Source organism: Sander lucioperca, chromosome 10, assembly GCF_008315115.2.
Source record: "Sander lucioperca isolate FBNREF2018 chromosome 10, SLUC_FBN_1.2, whole genome shotgun sequence".
NCBI lineage: Eukaryota > Metazoa > Chordata > Actinopteri > Perciformes > Percidae > Sander > Sander lucioperca.
Window position 1 is genome coordinate 20,817,495 of NC_050182.1, and position 27,183 is coordinate 20,844,677.

General features: G+C 42.3%; 1 protein-coding gene across 12 annotated transcripts in view; it reads right to left on the minus strand.

Annotated features, from left to right (window-relative positions):
* The window catches only part of ubr5 (ubiquitin protein ligase E3 component n-recognin 5), a 44,581-nt gene that overhangs the window by 1,145 nt on the left and 16,253 nt on the right, over positions 1 to 27,183 (minus strand). Inside the window, exons 9-58 of one of the 12 annotated variants that reach the window (XM_031322690.2) lie at positions 26,945 to 27,156; positions 26,602 to 26,718; positions 26,308 to 26,418; positions 25,954 to 26,108; positions 25,507 to 25,624; positions 24,897 to 25,081; positions 23,999 to 24,108; positions 23,474 to 23,586; positions 23,153 to 23,299; positions 22,903 to 23,014; positions 22,633 to 22,787; positions 22,339 to 22,536; positions 21,843 to 22,053; positions 20,724 to 20,850; positions 20,366 to 20,517; positions 19,682 to 19,777; positions 18,523 to 18,646; positions 18,293 to 18,390; positions 17,611 to 17,768; positions 17,137 to 17,228; positions 16,847 to 16,993; positions 16,518 to 16,636; positions 15,847 to 15,973; positions 15,577 to 15,706; positions 15,212 to 15,372; positions 13,614 to 13,853; positions 13,209 to 13,332; positions 12,821 to 12,932; positions 12,572 to 12,703; positions 12,191 to 12,223; positions 11,316 to 11,573; positions 10,926 to 11,194; positions 9,583 to 9,794; positions 9,067 to 9,300; positions 8,659 to 8,732; positions 8,377 to 8,549; positions 8,016 to 8,249; positions 7,546 to 7,763; positions 6,810 to 6,930; positions 5,857 to 6,229; positions 5,568 to 5,655; positions 5,336 to 5,480; positions 4,879 to 5,009; positions 3,494 to 3,554; positions 3,117 to 3,298; positions 2,906 to 2,990; positions 2,653 to 2,808; positions 1,883 to 1,996; positions 1,610 to 1,754; positions 527 to 612 (exon numbers count right to left, since the gene is read on the minus strand). In XM_031322690.2, the coding sequence (XP_031178550.1) occupies positions 527 to 612; positions 1,610 to 1,754; positions 1,883 to 1,996; positions 2,653 to 2,808; positions 2,906 to 2,990; positions 3,117 to 3,298; positions 3,494 to 3,554; positions 4,879 to 5,009; positions 5,336 to 5,480; positions 5,568 to 5,655; positions 5,857 to 6,229; positions 6,810 to 6,930; positions 7,546 to 7,763; positions 8,016 to 8,249; positions 8,377 to 8,549; positions 8,659 to 8,732; positions 9,067 to 9,300; positions 9,583 to 9,794; positions 10,926 to 11,194; positions 11,316 to 11,573; positions 12,191 to 12,223; positions 12,572 to 12,703; positions 12,821 to 12,932; positions 13,209 to 13,332; positions 13,614 to 13,853; positions 15,212 to 15,372; positions 15,577 to 15,706; positions 15,847 to 15,973; positions 16,518 to 16,636; positions 16,847 to 16,993; positions 17,137 to 17,228; positions 17,611 to 17,768; positions 18,293 to 18,390; positions 18,523 to 18,646; positions 19,682 to 19,777; positions 20,366 to 20,517; positions 20,724 to 20,850; positions 21,843 to 22,053; positions 22,339 to 22,536; positions 22,633 to 22,787; positions 22,903 to 23,014; positions 23,153 to 23,299; positions 23,474 to 23,586; positions 23,999 to 24,108; positions 24,897 to 25,081; positions 25,507 to 25,624; positions 25,954 to 26,108; positions 26,308 to 26,418; positions 26,602 to 26,718; positions 26,945 to 27,156 (7,475 nt within the window). The remainder of the gene's footprint in view (positions 1 to 526; positions 613 to 1,609; positions 1,755 to 1,882; positions 1,997 to 2,652; positions 2,809 to 2,905; positions 2,991 to 3,116; positions 3,299 to 3,493; positions 3,555 to 4,878; positions 5,010 to 5,335; positions 5,481 to 5,567; positions 5,656 to 5,856; positions 6,230 to 6,809; positions 6,931 to 7,545; positions 7,764 to 8,015; positions 8,250 to 8,376; positions 8,550 to 8,658; positions 8,733 to 9,066; positions 9,301 to 9,582; positions 9,795 to 10,925; positions 11,195 to 11,315; positions 11,574 to 12,190; positions 12,224 to 12,571; positions 12,704 to 12,820; positions 12,933 to 13,208; positions 13,333 to 13,613; positions 13,854 to 15,211; positions 15,373 to 15,576; positions 15,707 to 15,846; positions 15,974 to 16,517; positions 16,637 to 16,846; positions 16,994 to 17,136; positions 17,229 to 17,610; positions 17,769 to 18,292; positions 18,391 to 18,522; positions 18,647 to 19,681; positions 19,778 to 20,365; positions 20,518 to 20,723; positions 20,851 to 21,842; positions 22,054 to 22,338; positions 22,537 to 22,632; positions 22,788 to 22,902; positions 23,015 to 23,152; positions 23,300 to 23,473; positions 23,587 to 23,998; positions 24,109 to 24,896; positions 25,082 to 25,506; positions 25,625 to 25,953; positions 26,109 to 26,307; positions 26,419 to 26,601; positions 26,719 to 26,944; positions 27,157 to 27,183) is intronic. The other 11 variants (XM_031322693.2, XM_031322695.2, XM_031322699.2 and 8 more) reach the window with 11 other exon arrangements.

Genomic DNA, 27,183 nt, shown 5'->3' on the forward strand with positions numbered 1-27,183 from the left:
CTCGCCTCTGGCCCGCCTATATCAGATATACCGATGTGATTGGTGCAGCTCGGCTACAAGGGCATAGTTAATGAGCATCATTACTGAATGCCAGAGTGACTGGCTGAGCTAATTCAAATTGTGCTCTCGCGAGAACTCTGGATTTCCAGGGTAGTTTATTTTAGGAAAACCTTTGTAATGTCTGTGTACTGGGATAAGTTGTGAAAAAAATGGGAATTTTTGAGTATATTTTACTTGCAAATGCATTAAAATAAGGTAACACATAAGCTGAATGCACAGCTACAACAGGTGCAACCATTACAGACTGGAGTGGGGGTTGTGTGTAAGGCAGTTGTGCAGTAACATGTTGCCAGTCTAACATGTTCCTCAGCATTAGGGACCTAATGGAGGATGCTCTGTAAATTTTAATCGTTAAACTGCGCCTAATGTGATGTAGAAACAATTGTTCCCAATGCTGAGCACTGAACTGCTGACCTCTCCGGTGAGTCTCTTTATTTTGAAAGGACAATGATGAGAACAGACTTACCAGATCTTGCCTCTCAGTCATGCTCATCTTCTCCACTATGGACCAAAACCAGCGTTTAAACTGCAGGAGCTTGTCTGCATTTTCCCCTGTTGGATCAAGTACAAGTCTTTGCTTACTCTGTTACAGCAACAATGTACAACTGTAAATCTTTAATTTCGGAATTAATGCAGGGAAAAGAGATAAGACAGAAAAACGGACTAGGGACGCTTCCTTTTTTTTTCCCTCTGACCCTTGTTAACCAATCATTATCAGTCGTGCAGCTACAGCGTTGCATGCACTGTCATCGACAACCTCTTGCGAGTCCGCACGGCCGACACAAGTCTGCAGCGGTCCGTGGAGCCTATGTGCGAGCCCGTGTCCACCTACAAGGTCCTCAGCTGTGTGTCTACCTGGCCAGTCCTCATACATATAGAGGCATGTGTCACATAGCTCTCCGCTATAAGTGCCATTCAGCAGAGAGCTGTGAACTTAGCAGAAAAAGAGCTAATATTCACGCAACAAACGTTTTTACATTACAGAAAGTGGGTGCGTTTATTGCATGTTACAGAAATTAGTGGCGTTAAAAGAAATTTGTTTGTTATTAACGTGTTCATTTTGACAGCCCTAATATTTATATAATATAATAATATTGTTTTAATTAACTGATCGGTCAAAAGTCTTATGGTTAAACGGTTAATGATTAACTAGACAGTAGGGCTGCACAATATATCAGTTTTTTTTATCGTCATTGCAATATCAACTGCCGCAATATACATATCGCGAAAGGCTGCGACATATCGCGATAGACACTCAGAGACTTTTTGTCTGCACTTTAAAACACAACAGTCACTTTCTTCAGTGCTGCCTTTTATATTTAATTCAGTGTTCAATTTGTTCAATAAACAAGTCAGAAATGATTTCCTTCTAGTTGTTTAAAAATGCAACAAGCAATTTGTTGAGTACAGAACTGAGTACATTTAAATATCCGTTTATTTATTGCAAGTAATTTCGTTATCGTGATATTCAACATTATCGTACATCGCATATTTTCCTCGTATCGTGCAGCCCTACTAGACAGAAGCAGATGAGAGCAGAGCAGCATACCAGACTCATCATTGAAGGAGGTGAAGCTAATGAGCATTTGGACGTTGACTTCTCCACAGCCGTTAACCAGCAGCCTGAAGTCCTCGGCCGTCAGGTCCTCCAGGGCGTTCTTAGGAAGCACATCCAACAAACCCTTCCTCATCGCCTACAAAACACACACACACACACACACACAGACTGAAAACAGTTGTCTTTGTTCCAACAAACTGACACACTCCGATATAAGGTTTGGTACACCACTGAGCATCCAGTTGTTCAAAGGGTTTTACTTACATGGAGAGGCTGCTCGGCCACCACCAGCATTCTGTGCTCAGCGTACTTCCTCACGTACTCGTACACGTTGAGAGGAGTTACTGGCATGTTGACCCCACCAGACAGAAGCTCCACCTGAACATGGGGGAAGAAGGCCTCAACGAACATTTCACGGCACAAACATTATTTCAGTACTCCGATTCGGCTTTCAAAAGTTACACGCTTCAAGCTGGTCATTTACCATATTAATGTTCTGAGATGCAAATAACGTATAAAACTGAAACAGAAAAACACAGGCCACATCACATTGGTTGAGTTTCCTCAGAGATTAATCATATTGTGTATGAGGATACACGTAATAAGGATAGCTGAACATTAAGATGTGTATAGATTTAAAAAAGAAAAAAAATAGATGGGCATTATGAGTCTGAATTTGTAGAGTGTGGTCAAGATCGGTTACTGAAAGAAAACTACTAATAAAATCAGAGAAACAGCTACTGTGTTCTGACTGACATTAGCACTGCATTTTAAAACGTACTCTCATCCCTATGTAATTCAGTTCACAAATACCAGGAAAACACCTTCCATGTACAAGCCTTGTGCTAGATCAGTTTAAAATTTAACTTTTTAAAAACATTGCTTTTAGGGTCTCGCCAGTGCTTCTAGCAACACGCTGGCCCCGTTTTACTGCAGTGCCATTTTAACTTAGAACAACATGGGCTACGCAATATTCTGTTAGCATTTAGTGTTACATCTACTTTTGGTGACACAATGACAGCGTAGTCCTTCACCTGTCCAGCCCCTTCCTCTTTGCAGAGGTCAATGGCGAAGGCAAGGTCCATGGCAGCAAACACTGCGTCTGCCTCACCAGCCTGAGAATGGCGAATCAGCTGCCGCAGGCTCTCATACATGACCGGGTCAAAGAATGCAAAGTCATGCCAGTTCACCTGCAGTAACAGAGAGAAGTACATTTAGCACCTTTGTTCTGAAAAGCAACAACATCACGAAGAAGGGTCTCACTGTCCGTTCCATATTTTCTCTTACCTTCCTCCCAAGCAGCACTTTGATGACATGTCTGTTCAACGTGATTGGACAAAGTTCATTCTGAAGCAGACATAACCCCAGTATTCTGTAGAGGAAATACAACATTTAACTTATTGTTTTCTACTTTGTTAAAGATGTGACTCATTTCCCCGCACGTGGTTCTCCTCTGAAGATTAAGACCAAACGATTTGGACATAGTACCCTTCATTACCTGCCAATGTTACGGAAGCAGTTCAGCCTGGCTTCTGTATTCTTGCCAGGCCGAGGGGAGTAGAAGCCTCTTTTGCCCGGCTGGTAGAAGAGAGGAGCGTTGTCGTCCCCATCATCTGGGTCGTCCAGCTCCATGTCAACCACACTGCGGGTTGAACCATGACGCTTACGGTTCTCCTGCTGCTACAACCACACAAAACAGAGGAGGCGGTTTAGAAGCTATGTATTGTATATAGGCATTTATGTCATTTTATGTCTTTACAATTGAAATAGTAGTATGTCTATGCCAAACCAACCCTGATTGTTTCCAACAGAAATGAAATGAATACCTCTACATTCTACTATGCTAGTATAGAGTGGAAACAGAGATGTGTTTACTTGTGCTTTCTCTGGAGCCTCCAAAAGACCCAGGTCCAATATACTGTCGGCACCATTTTCCCTGGAGGAGACAGAGAAGACCGAAGGTTTATAGTTAGTCTGTAAACTTCACGATGCACGGAAATTCTGCGACAATTTCATTTTAATATCATTTACAGTCCACTTATATAGCACTTTAGTGTTACACGCAATTAGGGCTGAAACGATTACTCGAATAATTCGATTACAAGAAAGCGTCGAGGCAAATTCTCTGCCTTGAAGCTTCGTTTAATTCCAATCAGTCGCGTTATGCGGCCCGCTCCGCTCAGAGTCATTGTTTCACACGGACCGTTAACGACGCACACAACATTCAGTGGCGCGATGGCGGAGAGCCAAGATACCACCAGGAAAAGGCAAAAATGTCAAAGGTTTGGGATCATTTCAAAGTGTGTACCGCAAAGTAGAACTTGCGTACCACAACAGCACATCAACTATGATCCAATACCTGAGCCGAAAACATCCTGTTGTTAATGTCAGCTCACCAAGCCCAGCCGACACAAGGTAACATATTGATGTTAGCTTAACGTACTAGCGCTAGCTAGAACGTGCAGTATTTTTAGCAGTTGTAGCCTAATGTCGTGAGTTGATATGACTAGATAGATGGAGTGACCTATCTTTCCTACTATATAGCCTTTGTTCTCGCTTGGATTCGCTGGAGTCATCTATCTTTTCAACTACATAGTCTTTGTATGACGGACCTGCCTTCCCATTGGTTGAAAGACGTCAACACAATCTCGCAAAGCATCATGGGAGAATTATGCTAGACTGTAGCACGGAGCTAGCGGCAGTAATGACCGAAAACGTGAAATTATGGACATCAAGTGGATAAATCCAAGATGTAAGAGTTTGGATTTATTGCTCAACAACTCCGAAAAAAGGCACAACTTCCAGGCTAGATAGAAAAACTCCTCTGAAGGCTAAAAAGACACCAAAGATACCCGCGTGATGGCTAACGCCTTAACTTTTAGCAGGAAAAATCGGTAAGAAGCTACGTTTTATAACAGTTGTGTAACTGCTATAAATCATCTTATGCTTTGTATGTGGGCTTAATTGAATCATGAGAGACTAAGCTTTCAATTGTTGTGTCACATGGCTGTATATTTTGAAGATTTAATGCTTTAAAGTTATAAAAACGTTCATGAATGGAGGTTACAGCAACGCCACAGCCACAAAGTGTGCCGTCCACGGTACGGTGATCCTTGAGAGGTTAAGGCAAAATCATTTTTTATCCGATTACTCGATGAAATAATCGCTAGAATATTCGATTACAAAAATAATCGTTAGCTGCATCCCTACACGCAATGAAAGCAGGACAGTATGTGTCACCATGGGGAACAGATGGTTACCTTCCATGTGCAATGAGAAGCTCCATGGCCTCCTCCACCCTGGCTCTGAGAGAATCCTCACTAGCCAGCAGCAACAGCAGCTGGGCAGGGGACAGCTCCAGCAACATGCCTGTGATTTTACTGGCAAACGCCTGAGGAGACAAACACACAGCTGGTCTAAGTATGGTGAAAGAAACCTTCCAATTGTTCCAGTTAGACAGACTGGTAATACATATAGTTATGTGGTGGAGTAGTCAAAGTATGTTTCCACTGATTTGAAAATTGATGTGGGCTTGATGACAGCGAGTGAAGGTAATGTGCTCTCCACAGTCTATGGATTTATTCATCTTGCTGTTGGAATGTGGAGGGCCAATTCTAATGCAAATCTGCTAGTAGTCAAGTCATGTCAACCTGCTTATGAATTGATAAAAATCAGTTTTGTAACACAGAACTTTGACGGATGCAGATGATTTATTACCGGTTGCATTGCGTGAACGCGTGGGTAGAGCCTTTCACCCAGGGCTTGTCTGTGTGCAGGCAGAGGGTCGGGCTCATCACTGGGGTTTCCCTCTGACGAAGGCCTGAAAGGCCTGGTGTCTATGGAGAGCTGCCTCCTTGAGTCTCTGTCAAACACAAACATATTATGCTTGTAACTTCTTTTTTTGTTGTTTATTGTAAAAGGGGAATATGTTTATTAAGTTGGAGCTTACCTGTCTCGGTCTCTACGAGATCCCGCTCGAAGCCCCCCACTTCTCCTCTCTCTTTCCCGGTCTCGGTTTCTCAAGCGCTGCATGAGATCTACAGACACAAACACACACAAATAAACACTGAATGTAAAAAGATGAAAAGTTCACTGCTGAGTGTAAATTTCTTACGTAAAAAAACAAATCTCTTTTTACTCATGTGATAACTGCTTTAAGCATCACAAAAGTACCATTGATTGTAACAATGAATGAGTTCCATAATATAGTACAGTATAGTTTCTATGTATTGTCATACTTGAATTGTAATCGTGGTGACACGTACTGCTGGCCTGCATGCCCTTGCTGACACTCTGGACACAGTCCAGATTGGGCAGCTTATCGTTGGAGAGGAGGGCCAGGGCAATGGCCGTGTAGAAGCTGCGGGCCACGCCGCTGCCCTCGCCAGGCTCATCTTTGAACGTGACCTTCACCCGGTGCACTGCCATGGGCGTTGTTGTGCAGCGCCTGCCAAAGTGTGTGTTTAGCTGACGCATGGTCTGCTGTATTAGCTGGTCTCGATCCCGGTCCACCTCCAGGGCCAGGTCCCGGGACTGCAGGTTCCTCAGCTTCTCCATCTCCCGACGGAACTTGGATTCCTTTACCTCAAAGCCGCCTAGCTCGGTGAGGATCTGGGATAAACGATCAAAACAACAAAATCATTATGACGCTGCTCTCCAACATCAAGGGCACCATCGCCCAGAGAACAGAAATGATGCAATGTTTTTCATATTAGCATTGGATCAAAGAATTAAGAGTTGCTAGTCTGCAGCTCTATACATCTTTCAGCTGATTGTTAGCAGAACAATCCAAGGCAAACACACCAGGAAATAATGAAAAGTATTAAGAATGTATTTCTGGGAGTGATTTTTATGTATGAGATACATGTGTGTTTGTTGTGTTATGGTTGTCTAAGCTACTGGATGCCTAACATTTCCCTCGGAAGGAAGGAAGGAAGGAAGGAAGGATCGATCTATATCTATCTATGAAATATGACTATTGGGATTCCCCATGTTGCTCAATTCCTGCTGAGTGTATGTAATGTTAGGTAATGTCATATCAGCAATAAATATCATTGCAATACTTATTAATCTATTTTGATGAAAAAAAGAAAGTCCGTTACGATTGTAAAAGCATTTATACACGTATAAAAAGAGGAGTAATGTAGAGCTACTTTTACTTGTAAATAAATAAATAATAAATAAAATGTACCGATCCAGGCTCGGCTCCAACATCCTCCATGAAGACACGACCAAAGAGCTCCAGTGACAGACGCCAGCGGCCAAGTAGCATGTCATGTGAGATCATCATCCCCATGAAACTACAGTGAGGTCTGGACAGACACATACACATTTTAGTATATCAAAACATTTTAGGTTTTCTCCAGAGTTAGGCTATGATTAAATTGTATAGTCCTTAAAGGGATACTTTGCCGATTCAAAACCAGCTCTGTGTCCTCTCAGTGTGTGCAGATGAATGGCGTTCGTCTTCCCTCCGTGCCGGTGACACACAGAGCTCCACACGGAGCAGAGCAGCAAAGGCCCACCGGGTGACGCGGAACCACGCATTTCGCCTCACCTGGTAGACCCGGTCCGTGCGCTGGCTGCACAGGGGGAGGCAGGGTGCTGTTCGTCTGCACACACTGCGATGACACTGAGCTGATTGAAAATCGGCAAAGTAGCCCTTTAATTCGGACTACGGATCGCTGTTGTTTGCTGCCCAGTATGAGATTTTGTATAAGATGTGGCATTTTACTGAAGCCAGTTCCAGTCTGTATTCGAATATACTGTATGTATAAATTCACATTAAAAAACAAACTGTACTGCATTGAAATTCTCACATCTGAGGGAGATTTTTTTCTCCACCTGTCTCCACCTTAGCTAAGCCAACATCACATAGGGCAGATTAGCTAAACCAACATCACATAGGGCTGATTAGTGTTTGGTACCTGAATGATGGAAGCGGAGGTCCATCACTCTCAGTGAGGCCAATCTCAGCCAGTAGGCTGCTCTTCAGCTGGGCGGCGAGGTCATGGGGTGAAGGGCCTGGTTTTGAAGCCTCCATCTCTTGCTCTGCTAGTGACTGGTTCTCGGTGCTCCGCTGGCCAGTTTCCATACTCATCACATTCTTCAGGTTGGCTGAGTAAGACATCTTAGTGGGCAGGATCTGTTTCAGTGGGGTCCAGAGTAGGTCTCTTTAGTAATGTGAACAGATATCTTTGGTTTGGACAGTGTGATGATGAATGGATATATGGAAATGGGACACAGACCACAGGCTGTTGTTCCAATACCCACACTTGAAAAACCCCAAATATCCATTATTTCTAGCTGGGCTATTTCCAATGCTCTGAAATAATACCATTGGAAATAATGAATCTTGGATAGATTTTACAGATTTATATTTAAAAGGTGTAGTTACCTCGACTTTTCCATGGTGTTTGCTATGCGTGGATATTAGAACACAGCTGCCAGCGTGTTTGTCCAGTGAAGAGGGGTGGTATACCTGAGAGGGGGAGGGTAGAGAGGAGCCCATGTTTACCTCCAGGCAGTTCCTGTCCATGCTTGCCTCAGCCAGGCCTTTGGTTGCCATGTAGGAGGAAGAGTACAAGCCCTGAGAAGGACGACCAAACAGATCCTCCTTCCTGGCATTAGGCTGTTGTGGGAAGAAAAAAGAAAAAGCAAAATGAAGTTGAAGCCAAAGATACATACTATCATCAACAGTTATGTCAATATAGCTAATGACCGTATGCTCTGTCAAAAGACTAAGCCGCATTTCTGACCTGCAGGAGGTGGGGCTGGTCTGCCAGAGGAATGGCCTCAGCCAGGGGAACATCGAAAGGGTTGGGAGGGATGCAGCCCAGGAAGGTCATGGAGTCAGAGCGGCGGAAGAAGGGGTGATTCTGACCCGTTTCAGCTGGGACTGGGTCCTCGTCCTTGTCCTGCAGAGTTGAACCTGAGGTAAGGCAAAAACAAATCGGTCAGCACACACGTTAAAACGACCAGGCAGTTCCCTGACACTTGTGTCTTATTGACTATTATCAGATATTAGTTATCTGGCTTACTTTGATTGGTGTCCTCATCGTTCTCATGTTCAGAATCCTCATTGTCCAAACCCAGTTCCAAAATCTCTCGATTCCTAGTTAAAGTGGATTACAATCACATCATGTAGTCTAAGAAAATGTTTCATTTAAAGTTAATCAAATGCCCTAACAACCAAAGTTGCCTTGCTTTGTAAGACAACAGACAAAATGATTCAAAAACAGGGTTTTGTTCCAGTGGCCATCACACGCAATTCTATGCAGATAATGCAGTTGTGTAGTGACGACAATTTTAACCCATAACCACAAATGTTAACAAGAAATGGCAGTTGTGAAAACCTGAGCAGGGTGTAAGCAAATACCGTTATGCTGCAGCTAAAGTAAACTCTCAGATTTTAAATACAAAGACAGCATTTTCACTCATTTTCTTACCTCTTTCTGTCCATCTGTGGAGTGTCCAAAGTGGTCTGCTGGTTCATGGCCTTAATCCAATAGATGAGAGCCTGGAACACGTAGGCCACATGTTTCAGTGAGCACACGTCCAGCACAGGAAGCACATCAGAGTGCTCATCATTGTGGGAGCGCATCAGTGATAAGGCATAGTTCAGGAAGTCGCCCCGCGCCGACATCATGCCCTGGCGAGCTGTGAGCAGGGTAGCTGCTCTCCTGAAGGAATACAAAACGCATACAAAACAAGTGAGAACCCTGCATAAATATGGAGTTACCAATTCAATACAAAGTGTTGACCAAACTATTTTGCGCAAGCACAGTTGGACAGAACTTAGATAGGGATTGCAAAAAGTGGTTCATTGGTATTGAAGGTTTTTTTCTGTGGTTGTCTCAGGTCTTGTTAGATTTCGGGGGTGTCAAGACTTTAGAGGTGTTCCCTCAAGACTAATTATCACCAAACAGATCCACTGATCGGAATAGAATAAGAATTTTTTTTACCTGCGTCCTTCCAGGGTGCGGAGGCTGGCCTCCTCCCGGGCCGTCATACGCTCCCTGCGAGCTGAGTGCTGAGAGGCGTGGAGTGGGTGACTGGGGTGACCCGGGTCTCCAGCAGACGACAGAGCTGAGCCATATCGCAGCTGAGCCTCGGTGGAATCCATGATCGACACCATCCAGTTCCAGGTGGGAATCAGCTTTTCTTCAACATAGTTCTGGTCCAACCAAATGATAAATATTTCACTTTTATCCAACTCATTAGACAGATCTGACTTTATTAAAAACACGATCACGTTCAAACAGTCATTGTTGTCCACTGCCAAATATGATGGATACAATGCAATTCAATTACATTTTTAACAGGGATGGGAATTGGCAGGGATTCCCTGAAACAATGTTTTCATTCAGACTCTTAAGTATTCCAATGCTGTACTGTTGCAATAAAATCTAAGATTTTTTATGATTCGTTTTTTTCTTTTTGTTATTGGTCTTTTCACAATAGTTGAATAGTGTTTCTTCAAAGTGTATGCCCTGAATTATACGAGTTAACTCTCAACCAGATCCCTACATTCAGCATATTTAATGTGTAGCCAAGCGTAGTTTTCAATAGCACGTTAAAAATGTATCTCGGAGGGGGAAAAAAAACAAAGATTTTTAAAATAGGATGGCTTCTGAGTAAAGGTGTGACGAGATCTCGTCCCACGAGATTAAAATGTGACGAGACTTCTTGTCGATGTAAAAATTATCTTGCGATATCTCGAAGAAGTGCAGAAGTGCAGAGCAGCAGCCAGTAGACGGAGTCTAACCTGGTTGGTCTTATAATACATCTGGCTTTGAAGAGTCTGGCTTGGACCTCTAAATTAGCATAAAAGATCCCTTGCCCTTTTGCAGAGCGGTAACGGAGTTTCAATTGTCGGAAGCAGAAAGCACAACCTAACTATAGTTTTAATGATATTTAATGATATTAAATGTTCTCTCCTCGTCTTCAAATGGTCATAAATCAATACAAGAGCAGCCTACTCCCTTGTTTACTGCTGCAATGAAACGCTTGGTTACGTTGTAATCTTGGTTCTCTGAGTAAAGACTATTTTTCCAGTCATATTTCTTAAAGTTTTCTTTAAAATAGTGTTACAATCTCGTCGTCTCGTTCTCGTGAACCCAATCTCGTGTCTCGTCTCGTGAGCCGAGTGTCTTGTCACACCCCTACCGCTGAGGGTTGCAAATGTATGTTTGTTTATTTCATTGTTTATTTTAGAAAGTCTGAACAGAAAAAAATATTGTTCTTTTAAAGGTGTTCTTCAGTATTTTGAGTATTTTGGTCACCACACGATGCCAGTCTATCTTACCTGCAGGTTGACTGCATCCTGGTAGGTGAGCTTTACAGCAGCAGGGTACTGTGAGTAGACGAGATGGTTGTACTTGGGAATCAGACTCATGAGGTCTGAGATCTGCCTGATGACGATGCTGTAGGCCCGGGCCAGGCTGCTGGCAGATGTCAGGTAGCTGCTGGAGTTGCTGGCCTCCAGAGCCGCCGCCGCAGCAGCAGCACTGGAGCTGATAGCGCTCGAGCGACGCAGGTTGGTAGGGTCAATATATATCAGGCCTGTGGAGCTTGCTGTGAGAAAGACAAAAATCATAACAGGTACAATCAATATACACCATTTTTTTTATGACAGTCATCTGGAACCACAGACAGACATTTTACAATAAAATCCCACACAGAGAGCTCCACTGACCAGCTGGTGTGGAGGAGCTGGAGGGAGCACTTCCAGTGGCCCTCTGGTTGGGGGTGTTTCGAACAGCCCACTGCATGGAGCGAGGGGCCTGGGCTGCACTGTTGGCGTGGGAAGCGCTAGTCGTCCTCTCCAGCGGCTCGTCCAACAGGAACGTCTCCTGGTCGACATCGTCGCTCTGGCTGCTGCTGCTGTCGGAGTCGCTGGAGTCGTTGGACTGGGAGTCATCCTCTGAAAAGAAGGCAGGGACACTGCTGGCACCTTCAGAGAGGACAATATGGGATGAAGACACAAGATAAGGGACACAAGTTTAATGGCTGCGTTAATCTCACCTCCCTTTTTTTGTCTTTCACAGATTTATCCAGGCTGGAGTGCGGGTTAGTGAATCACACCACTACAAGGCCAAACAACACTAATATGATGGTGAACACACTGAGGCTTCAAGTCGAAACAACAGTTGCACCCTGTTGATCAACTTGTGCTGAATAACATAGGACTTCATTTTTTGTATGTTTTTAAGATTCTTGGAAATGTCAGAGATAGAAAGAACAGTAATGTCTCAATTGTACTGAATGTGCTCAGTTGAAATTAAACAACACCATCATTAGTAAGAAATGGACATTTTAGATGACCAAGGAGAAAAACACCACAACATTTGGAAAAGTTACAAGTTGATTAGTTTGTTATTTGGGTGGAAGAAAAACAAGAGTAGACTTGTGATGAGTGGCAGTATTAGTTCAAATGACAGACACAATAACAGTGAAATGTGAGAAAGGGACGAACTGAAGAAACTCTGAACAGGAAACTGTGTATGCACTTTGCAAATTCACTCTTGCCCTGACATCTGTATATGCATTGAAGTAAAGAGGAGCTCCTACCAAAAATAGGAAATGCCAAGGACACCCTACTGCCTGCAAATGAAATACATTGGGTATTCAGCCAGGGACCATTTTGTCTGCTGTATCATTAGCTCTCTAAACATAAATTCCCACATTCCAAAATGCTGACTGTTAAGCACCAATGATTTTGTGAGGACTGAATTAGTCTGCAATTCTAGGAAAAAAAATACACCACAGTGCAGCAAGACAGAAATGCAATTACTATTTAGTAAGCAGTTGGGGCCTTACAAAAAATTTGGAAAGATTTCAGGTGACCGCATTTCCAACAAAAACTTGAGGAGAATGTTTTATGGAGGGGGATTTCAAAGAAATTCTCAAATTAAATCTAAACTGAGAGATTACACACAGCTGTTGACCAACCTGCTTCAGAGCCAGCAGTGGCTGCTGTGACGACACTCCTGCGGCCGCTAGCGTTATCCTGATTGCTGTGGTTACTTTCACTGTCACTCTCGGTTTCAGCTGCTGCCAGCAGATCCAGCTCCATGTCACTTCCTAAAAGCAGGAGCAGAGAAACGGATGCTTCACTCACTGTTGGGTGGGGTTTCAGCTGTAAGTAATAATTCACAAAACATTGTTAACAACTAGTGTCCTTAGTAGGGTGTGTCTCACCATCCTCGTCATGCTCATCATGCTGCCCTTCTGCCTCAGCATTTTCCTCTCCCTGTTCCTCTTGGTCGTCATGATGGTCTTCCTCACCAGCTACTCCCTCTACAACTTCAACCTAAAAAGACAAACAAAACATATCTTAAGAGGGAACACTTTGAGGCAAGACCCAGCTATTGATATTCTCACCTAAAAATCAACCAGTATTAAGAGTACACCAAATGGAAAAAACAAATATACAAAAAATATGCATCCAAATCTTAGTGAAATCTTGCCGTGTAAATAACAGGGTGGGCTCTAGGTGGCAACATACATTCTAAGAAACTAGCCACCAATATACATTGATTCACTTCCATGCAAAGTTCATTAATAATTTTATAAAGAGGCTCCCCACCTCTTCCACATCTGCGGACACGATGTCATCCTGCTCCTCGTCTCTTCCTCTGACAGGCTGAGACTGGCTGCTGCGCCGAGGCTGGGGGTTCCTGATGATATAAGAGGCAGCTGTCTGGCTGGAACTGGAAAAAATGAAGCACAAGACCACAAGTCATTATATCTAGTGAATAAGAAAAATCAACCATCTTCTGTTCCTTTTGGTTTCTTCTCTCCAAGTAAAGATCTAGTGAATGACTCAACTATTTCAAACATTTTAAGTCATATGTTCGTTTTGGCAGATTACCATGGGGCTCTTACCCAACTAACTGATACAATATAGGCACAGTTCAATCTTGCATAACACAGTAAAAATAGATAGTCAAAGCTGCCATGAGAGTCCATAAAGGCACTAAAACCAACTGACCTGCTGGACTGGTCAGGTGAAGGTCTGGGAGGCAGCGGTTCAACAGAGAAGAGCTCCTCGCTGCCCTGAACAGCATCAATACTGGTGCTGGCCAAAGTGAAAGGAGCAGTAGGTCTCGCTATACCCATTCGCACCGGAACAATCAGCGACTCTGCTACATTACACAGCTCCTCCACAGCGTAGGGCAGTAGGGCTTGGAAAACTCGCCGACATTTCCCAATGGGCTGGGGGATGAAGTTGCTATGTGAAGGAAAATTTGAGGAAAAGGCAGAAACACCATTTGCATGAATTAAAAAAAGACAATGTGAAATTGATGTCATTAAGTACGTTTACATGCACACTAATATTCTAAATATGACAATATTCCGAATTTGATACAGGTCATGTAAACAGCATATCGCGTTTGGATATTCCGAATGAGGCCTTTCTCTGAATACAGCATTTTACAATAAAGACGTGGGATATGGCGGTATTATTGGGTTTTTTACTGAGGCTTTAACAGTTTACATAGGGCTGGGCAATATATCGGTATTATATTGACATCAATATATGAGGCTAGATATCGTCTTCGTATCGTGATATGACACGCAGGTTGTCTTTTCCTGGTTTTAAAGGCTGCATTACAGTGAAGTGATGTAATTTTCTGGATTTACCAGACTTGCTTACTGTTTTATAATTTGCCATGGTATCCCCATTCTTGGTGATTATTTGTCAAAACTCTCATTGTGTAAATATTTGTGAAAGCACCAATAGTCAACCCTTCAATATCGCCACAATATCAAAAATATGGTGATATTTGATTTTCTCCATATCGCCCAGCCCTAAGTTTACAGCTCCTGTCTGTTTACAGCTTACGGTCAGCTCTGTGTGCATTGCTTTGGTTTTGGTACACAAACCAACCAGCCCACTGTTTGCAAGAGTGGGGCAGAGATGCATGCCAAAAGAAAAGCCCACATTTCTGGTCAGAAGGAGAAACACACCTATATTTAAACATTATGAAAGACTCAGATATCAACAGGTTTATGGTTATGGGCAAATATGATACAATCTTTTCAAGAAGGTGGCTGAAGGAATAAAAGAGGGAGGCTGTATTTGCATGGTCCAACAAGCCTGCCCCCTTTGGAAAAATCCTATTTTGATGGCAGCATGTAAATAGGAACATTAGTGCAATATTCATTTTCATGAGCCATATGTAAACAGCTCAGCTGTTTTTTGTAACATGGGCAAAAACTGGAATATTGTGAGCATGTAAACGTAGTTACTGTATAGTGCCAATGAGTGGAAGAAGTGAGCTGATGTAACTCAAGTTACAACTAGAATGGCACTCAAGAGTGCAGACCTCCGCCAAGGCCGATGGTGCATTCACGTGCTCCTCGGATGGTCCCATTTCCCGAGTAGGGAAGCCGTTCATGAGCTCTAAGTCGTAATGTGGAAACAACATGGGGGCTACAAAGAAGATGTGTTGCATTTTATTGCTCAGAGCGTTTAAACAATACGTTGATAGCTGTTAGACAGACAGACATCCTTGGAGGAGGTAATTAATTCCTAGATCCTTTGTCTAAAACTTTACATGACAACTTAATGCTCGGTGTTCTTACTTTTTCTTCTTGGATGAGGCCATCTCCACACTGAGGATGACAAATACCCGGGCAACAGAGCGTAGGAACCTCCTGGTGACATTGACGGCCTCCTCTCTTCGGCCAGGAGTGTACTTGTTCTGCAGCTCCTTTACTAGTGTACCCAGTAAGGTGTCTATGAACTAATACAGGACAACAAAACAATCACCTTCTGATGACCAAAATACTTACAAGTGCATGGGCGTATTAACCGCAATAAAAACTAAAGAAAATGCATCATCACTGGTAATATTTAGGTGGTACCATTTGGTATTTTCCTCAGAGAGAATTACTAAGAAATTGAGGTTTTTTTTGTGTGTACACTCAGAATAACTGAGTTTACTTACAGTTATGTCAGGAGCACACTTGACAATGAGGCAGTGGGTGAAACAGTCAAGGCGAATGGTGCCACTCTGCTGATTCAAGTAGACCTGTTCTTCAGGCAGAAGGTGGGCAATTCTGCTGCTGGCACTAAGTCTAAGACAAAAAAATACACAACTCAAAATATGTGTGTGGCATTTTTCAGTTCTTTGAGCGCCAACAAGTACAGTCTTTCAAGCTCTTATTACTAAACAAATTTAAATGCTGGGAGTGCCGTTTTGGCTTTTGATACTCACGGGTCTTTATTCTCCTGAGAGCCAAACATGATCATAGACTTGAGGGCGTTCCAGTCCTGCAGGACCCTCTCCAGAGCCAGCTGAGCAAAGCGGGGAGGTTCTAGGTCATGGTCTGGCATATCAGAGTCTGAAAACGTGGAAAGATGAATGTTTTCATAAACCAGATGCCTTGAGGGAATAATGATTTGAAATTGTCCAGACTAGACCAGTTAGTAGCAGAAAAAAAATGATCTCATAAGAATGTTCGTAAAATTTGTAAATCATTAATCTGTAGGTGTGTGTGTGTGTGTGGGGTGGTGGGGTGGTGGGGGGGGGAGATACACAGATGCCAAGTATCGATCTTTTATTATATAAATTGCAAAGTGAGAATGAAATAACTTTTTGGTACTAGAATAATAAAATCAATTGCTTTATCAGTCCACTAGATTTTGGGCAGGCAGCATTAAAATTGAAATAAGATGAACAAACAAATGTATCTTTTTAAATAAAACAGATGTTGACAAAGTTTTCCTTTGGGGACATAATTTGAAGTTGGGAAAAAAGGTAATAAATTGCAATATATCGCATATAACACAATAACATTTTATCGTGGGGCATTTGGTGATTCCCACCCCTATTAATCTGCACTGATGGTAAAGGTGGGTAACATATGAGAAGGATCCTGGACTTACCTTCTGCATTTGCAGCCTTGCGGTTCCTGTCTTCTCTGATGCGTGGTGGTCTATACTGACAGTGCTCAACACTCTGCCTGGCAACAGTCTGCACCAGGAACAGTAAAATATGTTCTCCCCTGCAGATGGAAATAAAAATCAGTCAGAAACATCACTTCATCCTCACTTGCACAATATGAAACAACATCTGTGTCAAATTAATACAGTTAAGCTGATTTAGCCAGAAAAGCCCAGATACTTGCCAATTATAATAAGGCACAAAAGATAGAACACTACTCTAGGTGAAGTGGAGATAAAGGCCAGTACAGCGAACATGGCCGGGGTCTTACCTGCTGTTTGGTGTTGTGACCAGGTTGGTGGTTGTGAGTAACCTGTAAAGCAGATCCAAGCGAGCAGCCTTCTGGCCGGCGATCAGCGTTTTACACTTACATTTCTCCCAGCAGTCACAGTATGCTGTGGGAGAGGTCCTCTTCAGCCTGGGAAAAAACAGAAGCAAATTTATGATCATTTAGACAATCTAGTGTGGAATACAGGTGATAAAAAGCAATGGTAAGGCAGACGGAAACCTTTACAGAGTAACAGTAAATACTGTAAGGCCATACTCAAAATTAGGACTTACTTGCAGTCATGTCCTTTGTGACACACCCTTGCACACTCAGTGCAGCAGCAGAGGGACTCGAGCAAACCACAGGTCCGACACTCAAAGATATCCTAAATGCAAAGTCATTGTGATGAAAAATACCAGTGTTCCACCTTTAAACTGAACATTCTACATTAAAGAGCTTAACAAGAGCTTAACAAGCACTGTCTCCAAAAGCAGTAAGGTTCCAATTATGCAGTGAAAAAAAGGAGCACTCCCTGAAGCTACAGAAGTTGGCGTTGCAAGTTAAGTAATTAAATAATCTTAATGTGGCTCTGTTGTTTTTTTTAACCTAATCAAGTTATCAGTTACATAACTGTCTTTTAAACATTAAAATGATTATCCATAATAGACGGTGATGAATGCTGCTTGAGAGTGGTCTACAACACGTCAGTTTTTCTGATGAGAGCTTTTCCTCTAAATTCCAGTGTAATGATATCCTCTAGGGCTGACCTGGTTAATGTGCTCAGCTCCAGTCCAAGTGAAACTGCAGGTGTCGTTGCAGCAGAGAACATAGAGGGGCGAATCATCTGGGTTGGTCCCCGAGGGGCAAATCATTTCCATGAACACAGAATCTGCATCCTCCTTCTCTGCAATGCCTGGGTCACCCACTGTTAGACATTTGAGGAACAAGAGGAAGATATGAAAACGGAGGAATGCCTGTAACAACATGTAGTTTGCCGCTGTAAGCAGGGCAGCTAAATAGGTCAGGCTTCACATAACTCTTGGATAACCTCCAATGTTCCAGCTGTTACCTACCCACTTTACATCAGATGTATCAGAGAGGTGGTGGCTTATTGGTTACACAAACCTTATAGAGTGTATGTGCATAATACTATGCAGACATTAAAAATACAGGTTTGCAATCATCAATCAATCAATTTTTATTTGTCACATGAAATTGTAGGAAGTACAATTCCAGTGAAATGTTGAGGGACTCATAGCCACTTCCCATCACCGTCAACCACATAAAGCACAATTCATATTTGTAAAATTGACAATTCAGCATAAATTGTGCGATCTGACCGAGGTGACTAGAGAGGTCCGTGCCTTCTAGAACACCACCATTAACAGTCTCCCTTCAAATGACAAACCAGTTCACAACAGAAAGCAGAAAGATGACTTATTAACTTACCCTTGGCCATTTTCTGCGCAGCCTCCAGCACAGTGATGGCTGCCGGGTAGGCTCTCCCACTGACTGCCAGCATGAATGGGGTCATTCCACGGGCATCCCTGTCAAACAACAGCAACAACAATTAGATTGGCAAAATGAACAAAGACTAACAGATAAAGCAGGATAAACAAAATGCATTAGTTTTGTGTACAGTAAGCAAGCAGTACGATCATATAGAAATAGACCCGTACTTGGCAGAGAGCAGCTCCCGGAGGTGTGGCCTCAGAACAACACTGTCACACATCAGCTTCAGGATAAGGTGGGCGTTGGCCTTCCTGTCTTTAGATTCCACCACAGATGGCTCAGTGGACGGCCCTGCACACATGGGGGACGATCCATTAGACAGGCCCAACACGTTTGACCACAGAGTTGGAATACACAAGAATAGAGTATACAGCTGATGGACTAATCTACACTGGTGCCAAAGTGATAATGTATACTGAAAAAGACCAGAATGTCATAAGGAAAAATAACCCTGCAACTTTCTTTCTGCATTTCTACGATATTATCTTAGCATTTACTTTATAACACTAGCACACAACAAAAAAACAGCCCGTCTAAATTATAACTGATACAAGATCAATGCAATTGTAACATATCCTAGTCAAAAGACAAATAACAATAACAGTTAGTTAGTTAGTAGGGGTGGGGGAAAAAATCCAATGTATCGTGATTTTTCTTTGCGACGATTTTTTAAATTGATTTTTTCCCCGCCGGAATCGTAATTTTTATTTATTTATTATTTTTTTTTTTAAACCAATGATCAACCTAAATATTTTCGGTTCATACGGTACAGCAAACGACGACTACATCTTATCTGTTTCCAGCAAAACAGAGCGAGAGCAGAAAATGCAGAAAATCCATGTTATGTACTTCTTTACAAATGAATAAATGTCAGACTAGTAGAAATGTCTCATGATATACTGTCTCTAGAAGTGGATTATTCAACTTTGTTTTTCTTAAAAATAAGGAAAAGAAAATCGCAATATTCAATACTACCGAATCGCAATAAATGAAAATCGCAATGCAAATTGAACCGGCACCTGTGTATCATGAAAGAATGGAATCAGGACAAAAGCATATCATCCCAGCCCTATTAGTTAGCAGTGAAAACATTTCCTGTGTACTTAATCCGTTCTATATACTACTTATGATTCTAAGCACATTTTTATTATGCATGTTCACACTACATACATCACAAAATTAAGTATACTCAAACCAGACAGAATACATACTGAATACGGTGGATTTATGAGGGTGCCGTGCACACTATTCTCTCACAATGCAATGCACAATAGAAGAGTTGCTCACAGCTGGAAAAATTGAAATGAACTGTGGTGAAACCCATACCTGGTATGGTGGAGGTGCTGGGTCCCTGGCTAGTCCCAGTGGAGGCTGTGGTGAGTGAACCCACAGCTGGTGCTAGAATGAAGTCAATGTCACCATCTGTTAATAAAATAAAACAGTTTTTGTAGATTTCACTTCAGTTAAGAGACATTAGCACAAAGTCTTAGATTCATTCATTAAGGCAAGGAAGGAGAGTTAAATTCATGATCGCACAGACTTATCTGATAAAGTTGTGCAAGGCAGCCTTCAGACTGACAACTATGGCAAAATCACTCAAGAGGTTGCACTGGTGTGGGTGGGCTGTTACAAAGTACCAGTGAGAAGATGAAATACAAATGGAGAACTCCTCGTTTTAAGGCTTACCAAATGCCAACACGCAACATGGAAGTTTAGTTAACTTTGTGTCAGGATTGTACATTTTTAGAAATCTTCCACACCCTCTGGCTTGATGCTGACAAGGTCAATGGCAAATTAAAATAAGGCTACAGGGTACACGCTACTAGGATTTCGGTGGACTGCACTTTGGCAAAAGTAGAGAAAGGATCAAGTTTCGGGCTGGAATACCTTGTAGCAACACAACTGCACTAAAGCAGAGGCCTCATTTAAATTCTTGTTTTTTTTTTTTGTTGCAGTGATAGTGTCTGTCTGAAGGGGCTTAATTATACAGTCTTGTACAGTTACACTGACCAGGGTCCATGGGTGGGGGGTCAGGGACCCAGCTTGGAGGGGCAATGGGTGGTGACACAGGGTCCTGGTGGTCGCTGGATGACGGGCCAGACTCATGACGGCCGAGACCTGCTGCTCTTAGAGACCTCCGCATCATCTCCCTCAAACGAAGCCTGGTGACGGCACAAAAAATAAAACATGGCACTGAAACCACCGGAGAGCCTGCTCACTGACACTGGATGTAAAAAGATTTCTTTCTTATAGTTATAGGGAGCCTTGTGTACTCCAAATGACACTGTACAGACTATTTTCCTTATAAATTCTGTGTAGTGTGTTAAAAAAAAAAAAAAAAAAAAAAAAAGTAGAACTGTTTATTTACCCTCTGCTGCTGGAGGAGCCAGTCCTATTCCCAGAACTATTGCTTGAAACCACAGAGATGGCATTGGCAATTGCCTCCACAGCCGATAGGCGCTCTGCAAATGTGTTTCTCTCCGACCTTTCAGCTTCTGAAATGAAACAGCATGGTCACTTGGCATGGAAAAGAGTCCTGGGGAAACAGGCAACTAAACAGATACAGCAGCATACTCCAAACTAGAATTGTGTTTTTAGAGGAAAAACTGATTTTCCCCCCACATTTTTTAAAAATCATTTTACATTGTCTAATAAAGATGGTAAAGTCCAAAACAGAGAAATTGGAGAGAATGATGTGACTGTAACCAGGAAATCAAGATAAACTACTTTTTTTTTTATTTTTATTTTTTTAAATCAGACTCAAATATTAAAACTATTTATTATGTCGATGTTAACTCTCAGGGAGATCCTGACATTGATTGTCCAAAGCAGACTTTATCAACCAAACGTCATTAGGCATTAAATCTAAGACCGCTTGCCCTAGAAATAGTCATTTCTTTCTAGATCTGGGTACAAAAAGGATTGAATGCGGGTATTGTTTGACTGGAGAAGTTACAATACTACTGGTACTGGGTTATTTTGGTAGATACCTTAAAAAAGGTATTGAGTAGTGATACCCAGTTCTAGGCTTGACGCTCTCAATTAAGGCGCTAAAGCTTTTCAAACAGAAGCAGCATCTTGAAACAAGACACCCAACTCTTGCTGGAAAGCCAGAAACAAATACAGAAATGGTCCATTGATTCTTTGGCTACACAATAACCCATGTTGTATGTGCTGACTTATATCCCTTTTGTATAATAAATCTCTTTTTAACTGAGAACGCCCTGCTTTTACGGTTTTATGTTGGCTTCGGGCACACCCATACAATTTTAAAGAACCCATTTGTTGTTATTGTATTTATGTAATTTGAGGGCTCCCGCCTGTATAAAAAGGGTGGCTTTGTTGTAGTTTATTAATACAGCTAAAATAGATCATAGTAGATTAGCTTATTAGAATAGAAAAGCCAAAATAATGTGGGATTTCTTTTTTATTGGCCCTGGCCCGGTACAGGTATGAATAGGTGGGCCTGGTCTAAACACCAGCTTACCTTCTTCCTCTTTGGTCTCCTTGTTGCTAACAGGGAAGCAGACGGAGACAGCGGCATGAAGGATGTTGCGGTTTCCATCACAGCGATGATCCAGAAGTGCTCCGAGGGCCTGGCTGCCCTGATCCAACAAGAAAGCCTGCTCAAGGTTCACCAGGTACTGCCGACATGCCTCATAGTCACAACGCAGCACATGCTGCATCAGCGTCTGTTTCTGAAAGACACAAAGACAATGAGTAAGTACTGATTACCATCACTCATTTGAATGTCTCTGATGTTTCACTATGACTTATTGCTTTTTGCTCTTTCAGACAGATTAATGGGTAGGAACGTGATAGAAACCACCACAGTAAAAAAACTTTTTTGCAATGTAACAATGTAACAGAACTACATTTCAAGGGCACGTAATAACACTAAACACAAATACTTATTCTACTTGGCCATCTACTTGTTAATTTGTTTTTTTTACATTGTACAGTATCTATAAGGTCACATTTACCTCGACAGCCATAATTATAATAGCAGCTTTCTTTTTAATTGTGGAGTTAGAGGGGAGATTGGCCAGAGAGTGCACCCCCATTCCCAGGCTGTTTATAGGGGGCAGGTCCAACCAATCAGGATCTCGAATACCACCCATGCAGTCTTTGGCCATAGGGTAGATTGTGCCATTTCCATCTCGTAGGATGATGGGAGATTCCTGGAAGAAAAACAATTTCAACATTTAACATTTGGATATTGTAAAGGCATGTGCAAAACTGCAAAAACGTGTCACCTATTTGGGAGATTATCTTACCTGTCCTGCAGTAAAAATGGCCACATTGCGCTCACTCTGGCCCAGGAAGGCCAGGTTACTGGTTGGGAAGTTATTCTCCTGTTCAGCTTTGCCTGTGGCCAGGTCAAAGATACAGTACCTCACCCAGTTACCAGTTTTCAGCACTGCGTGGACTCCTGGAAGACGGAGATATTCAAAGGTTGGGAATACAAATCTACAGCAAAATACTAAATAAATATATTAAGTATATAAAGTACACAGGGACAGATAGAAACACAGACAAAGACTCACCTTTGGAGTCAACATTCACGGCCAGAATCTCTGCCTTTTCTGGGATACAGAGCTTTTTAGGTGTGCGCTGAAAACAATCAGGAACTTTAGGAGTCCCACCAGTTTTGACCACCTGTCAGGAACAGATTGACGGAGACAAAAGGAAAATACATGAATGTTAGGACAAAAGATGCTCACGCCTGCAGAGATATATTCACACTGAACTCCAAAAACTGAGATGAAGTGATATTGGATCAGTTGATGTCCATACCTGCAGCTCATCTATTCTGAGGAGCCTACAGTCCTGCAACAGTGATGATGGGTCAGAGTCAGTGGGAGCAGCAGTGCTCTGGTTGCTCATGCTGCTCGAGGTCCCTGGAAACTTCACAGCAACATACGCGCCATCCACTTTAAGGACCTAGAACATAGTATAAAAGGTGATAAGTTGTGAAACAGAGATGCCATGACAAACCAGGGACACATGATTGATAGCAGGATCTGAGAGTAGCCCGAGACTCAAACACCTGCATTACTTATTCATCCAAGATATTAATACATTTGCGAACGTTGATCTTCTATTTAATGCACCCACCTTTCCCACAGGGACATTTTTAACGTCCTCCACAAACACCACCTCCCTGAGAGGCCACTGCTCCTCATTCACCTTCTCCTCCTCTTTGGGAGCCGGGGTAGAACGCCTTCGCTCTGCAAGTAGTAGGGCATACTAACTTTTAGTCCTCATTTGCAATCAAAGGATTGCAAATGGTTTGGCATCATACTCCTGATTAGGACAGTACAAATACACTGCTGACCAGGTGATGAAACTAGTGTTGACTAGGGAAAATAATCAACACCGATAGTTAGCTGTATATGAGTCATATGATAAGTGGAGATAAAAAGGCAACCAAATACACCACAGTATATACTGTGAGCCGACCATACTTCCTTCGGTTGCTGATGAAAGCCTGTGCACCATCTGTTTCAAAGTCAAAGGACTAATGAGAGCATAGAGTGAGGAAGAAATTGGTTCTGTGCCTGGGAGATAGAGAGGAAGAGTGTTGTTTGGAGAGCTAGAGGTTAAGAGGGAGAGATAGCAATGACAGAGAAGCTGACATACTGTAGGGCAGTGAGGCACTGCTAGCAATGGAAGAGGTATCACTGCAGGTAGATGCTGGGGAGGGAGGAGGACCCATCTCAGTCTTCACCAGCTCTGGCTTGCTTTCCGTCCTATGGGTTAAGACCAAGTTAGTGAAATTAATTTGACTTATTCTCACAGATCCACATTCTGTAACCAGAGGGACTAAAGTCTAGGTCTACTAAATGTGGTTAAAGTAGGGCTGGGTTTAAAGTAATCAATTTTCTGATTCAAATAGATCATTTGAATTATCTGATATTGATTCATAAAATCTCAATATTGATCTTCCAACCCCAAGAGATGCGCGGGAATGTTAGCGATCTCATCCGACAATAGTGTCTTTAAGAGGTTGTAGTGGGCTCCATGTTAAAGCCGAGTGAAGATATTGGTATCCTATGAAACTACACCACATAAGGCATCCATTGGTACTGACCATGTCATGCTAGCAGGGAAGGGGCAAAATAACGCTGCAAAGTTAGGCAGAATTTCTGCTAAAATTCTGATGACTTAATACTCACTGACTGTAGTCTGTAGAGTTGCACTTTATTGTGTTTACTGCTGTAGTGTGCTCATGTTTAATAAAAAGTACATTAATGTAACTGTGTTGGGGTCAATTCTTAATGTAAACATTTTTTTAATAATAAGGTTAAGAGAGTTTCTTGTACAATTGACATTAGTTCTCGTAAAATTGGCATTGTAACTGAAATATCCCTAATTTAAATCGGTATTAAATTGAAAATCAAATTGGGACCTTGCGAATTGAAATGGGTGGCATTAGTGGCAATACCCAGCCCTTTCTAAAATTGTAATGAAATGAAATCATGGAAGACTATTCATATACAAAAAGTAACAGCTTTTATCTACATAAAATGCAACTGACTTGATATCCTGGGTCTTAGTGGTCTTTTCCATGTTCTTGAGGCTCTCCGGTGAGCGCAGCTGGAACCTGCAACTGTCGTTCATGTTCCAGACAGACTCCAACAGGAGGCCCACTTTGGGAATGCCAGCATTGACAGAAAAGGCCACTGCACCGGCATGGTAGAGGGGGTTATTCCTCAAGCACACCTAAGGAAGGAACAGGTAAAATTATTTTAGGTTTATTTCGAGTTTATACCAGTATCAGCCATAACTACAACAGATCAATACATTTAAAATACAATTAGGCCTATATAAAGAAATCTCCTGCTACCCTTTACCTGGCTGGATACAATAACAGAGGCTTTTCCAGTGTTATGCCGAAATCTGTTACCCATCAGAATGTGTGCTCTGAAGCGGTGTATACCTTCCGTGAATCATTCTGTGACTTCGCGGGAAAAGAAAATCGGACCCGGGCAGAGGCATTAATAAAACTATATAAAAACAGCGTTCTTTTCACTGTTAAGTCTCATTTGTTGTTACGGGTCATTTATGATCATCAGATGAAACATTACACAGTTTCAGAAACAATTACAATAGTTACATATAGTCACTTTAACAATGAAAATTCTTACCTGTGTTCCCACGGTGATGTTTGGTATTGAGGAGATGCCAGCACTGGACTTTGGCTTTTTGTTCTTGGCTCTGGCCTTTTCAAGCATCTTCTTCCGTTGACTAAAAGGCACAACACCCCTGCAGACAGATGCAAGCAAGTGTCCAAACTTTACTGATTTTCATACCTGTCCCTGACACATACCATTCTCACTGAATTGATAAAGACATCACTTTGTAACCCCTGCTAAATGTCACGTTTTAGCACCTTATAAACACAATGACAGAATCTTTCCCCATCACTAACAGTGTGTAATAACCTGTTGTTTTGTGTATGACTTTAATGAACAATCCCGCTACACTTAGCAGGATAACAATGTCATGGTGACATTTGGGAGACAATGTTATTGTTAAAAACATAATTATAATTCCATTCAATGTAATTTCATGGAAAAAACATTTGTTCTTACCACCAGTAGAGGCTATTCTCCAGCTGTGCACACGTGTAGAGTGCACAGCAGTGCAGTGACACCATACGTTCCCCCTGCAGCTCAGGGAAGGCCTGAGCACTGTGCTCCAGCTTAGAGGCCACTGTGCTCAGTGTGTCATCCACCCAGGTTGCCACCTATACCACACACAAACTTGAGTTAATGAACAATTCATTAAATAAATATTTGTAATGTTAGGCTGGCTGATTAGTAACTACATAATCTTTTCTTCAGTCAATCATAATCTTATGGTTACACAACGTATCCTGTAGTTGAATACTGTTTCCATGAATAAAGCAGAGCACACATGTCCTTATGTCAACAATCATAAGATACCTTATTGGTCTCTGTAGCTACAGTGGCTCTGATGCTATTGGCAGACAATAAGGTGATCTTCTCATTGGCCAGGCCCAGGAAGGATACACGCGGGTGATGAACAGATGGATTCTGATGGAACAAATGACAGAAAATGTTAAGTAATATCAGGTGTCCAACATGTAATAAACTACCCGTCCTTTCCAGCCATTAAGCGTGTTACAATAACAGATAAAATGCATATTGCATTTCGCTAAAAATACATATATAGCACAGTTTCTCTGTAATTTTATTCACATAGGTAGAACTCTCCACCTGTGTATTCCTGTAGGGTTCAGGTTCGCTCCACTTCCACTGATAGAGCTCTCCTTTGGAGCTGACAGCCACCAGCTCTGAGAACATGGCTCCGATGCTTACAAACTTCACACCATCCTGGAAAGAAGATCAGAGATCTCCATAAATGACAGGTAAAACACAACTTCCCTCTATATTTTTCCAAAAAAATTGAATTTGCCACTAGTGGGCTCCAATCAGATTGAAGAGTCATCTCAAGATTTTCAAAAGGAAATAGAATAGATTGAAGCTCCACTTGCAATGTCATTGCGAAGGTTTGCATTTCTGTGTTTCAAATCAAGAGCTCTGTTTGTACTCCTCCTACCTTGTCAGGCCACCACTGGAGCTCCTCTCCCAAGGAGACAGGGCTCTGGACTGGGATGCTCTTCTTGTCCAAGCTGGGCTCGCCCTCGCGGCTGGTGGAGCCTCGCTCAGTGTCGAACGAGGCTCCATCCAGCCACCGGCGCTCGCGTAACCTCAATACAGACTCACGCTCACGCAACAGCTCGGAGTCGCGCTCTAAGGGAAGAAGGAGAACTGGTATGCAATAAGGTCACACCAGTG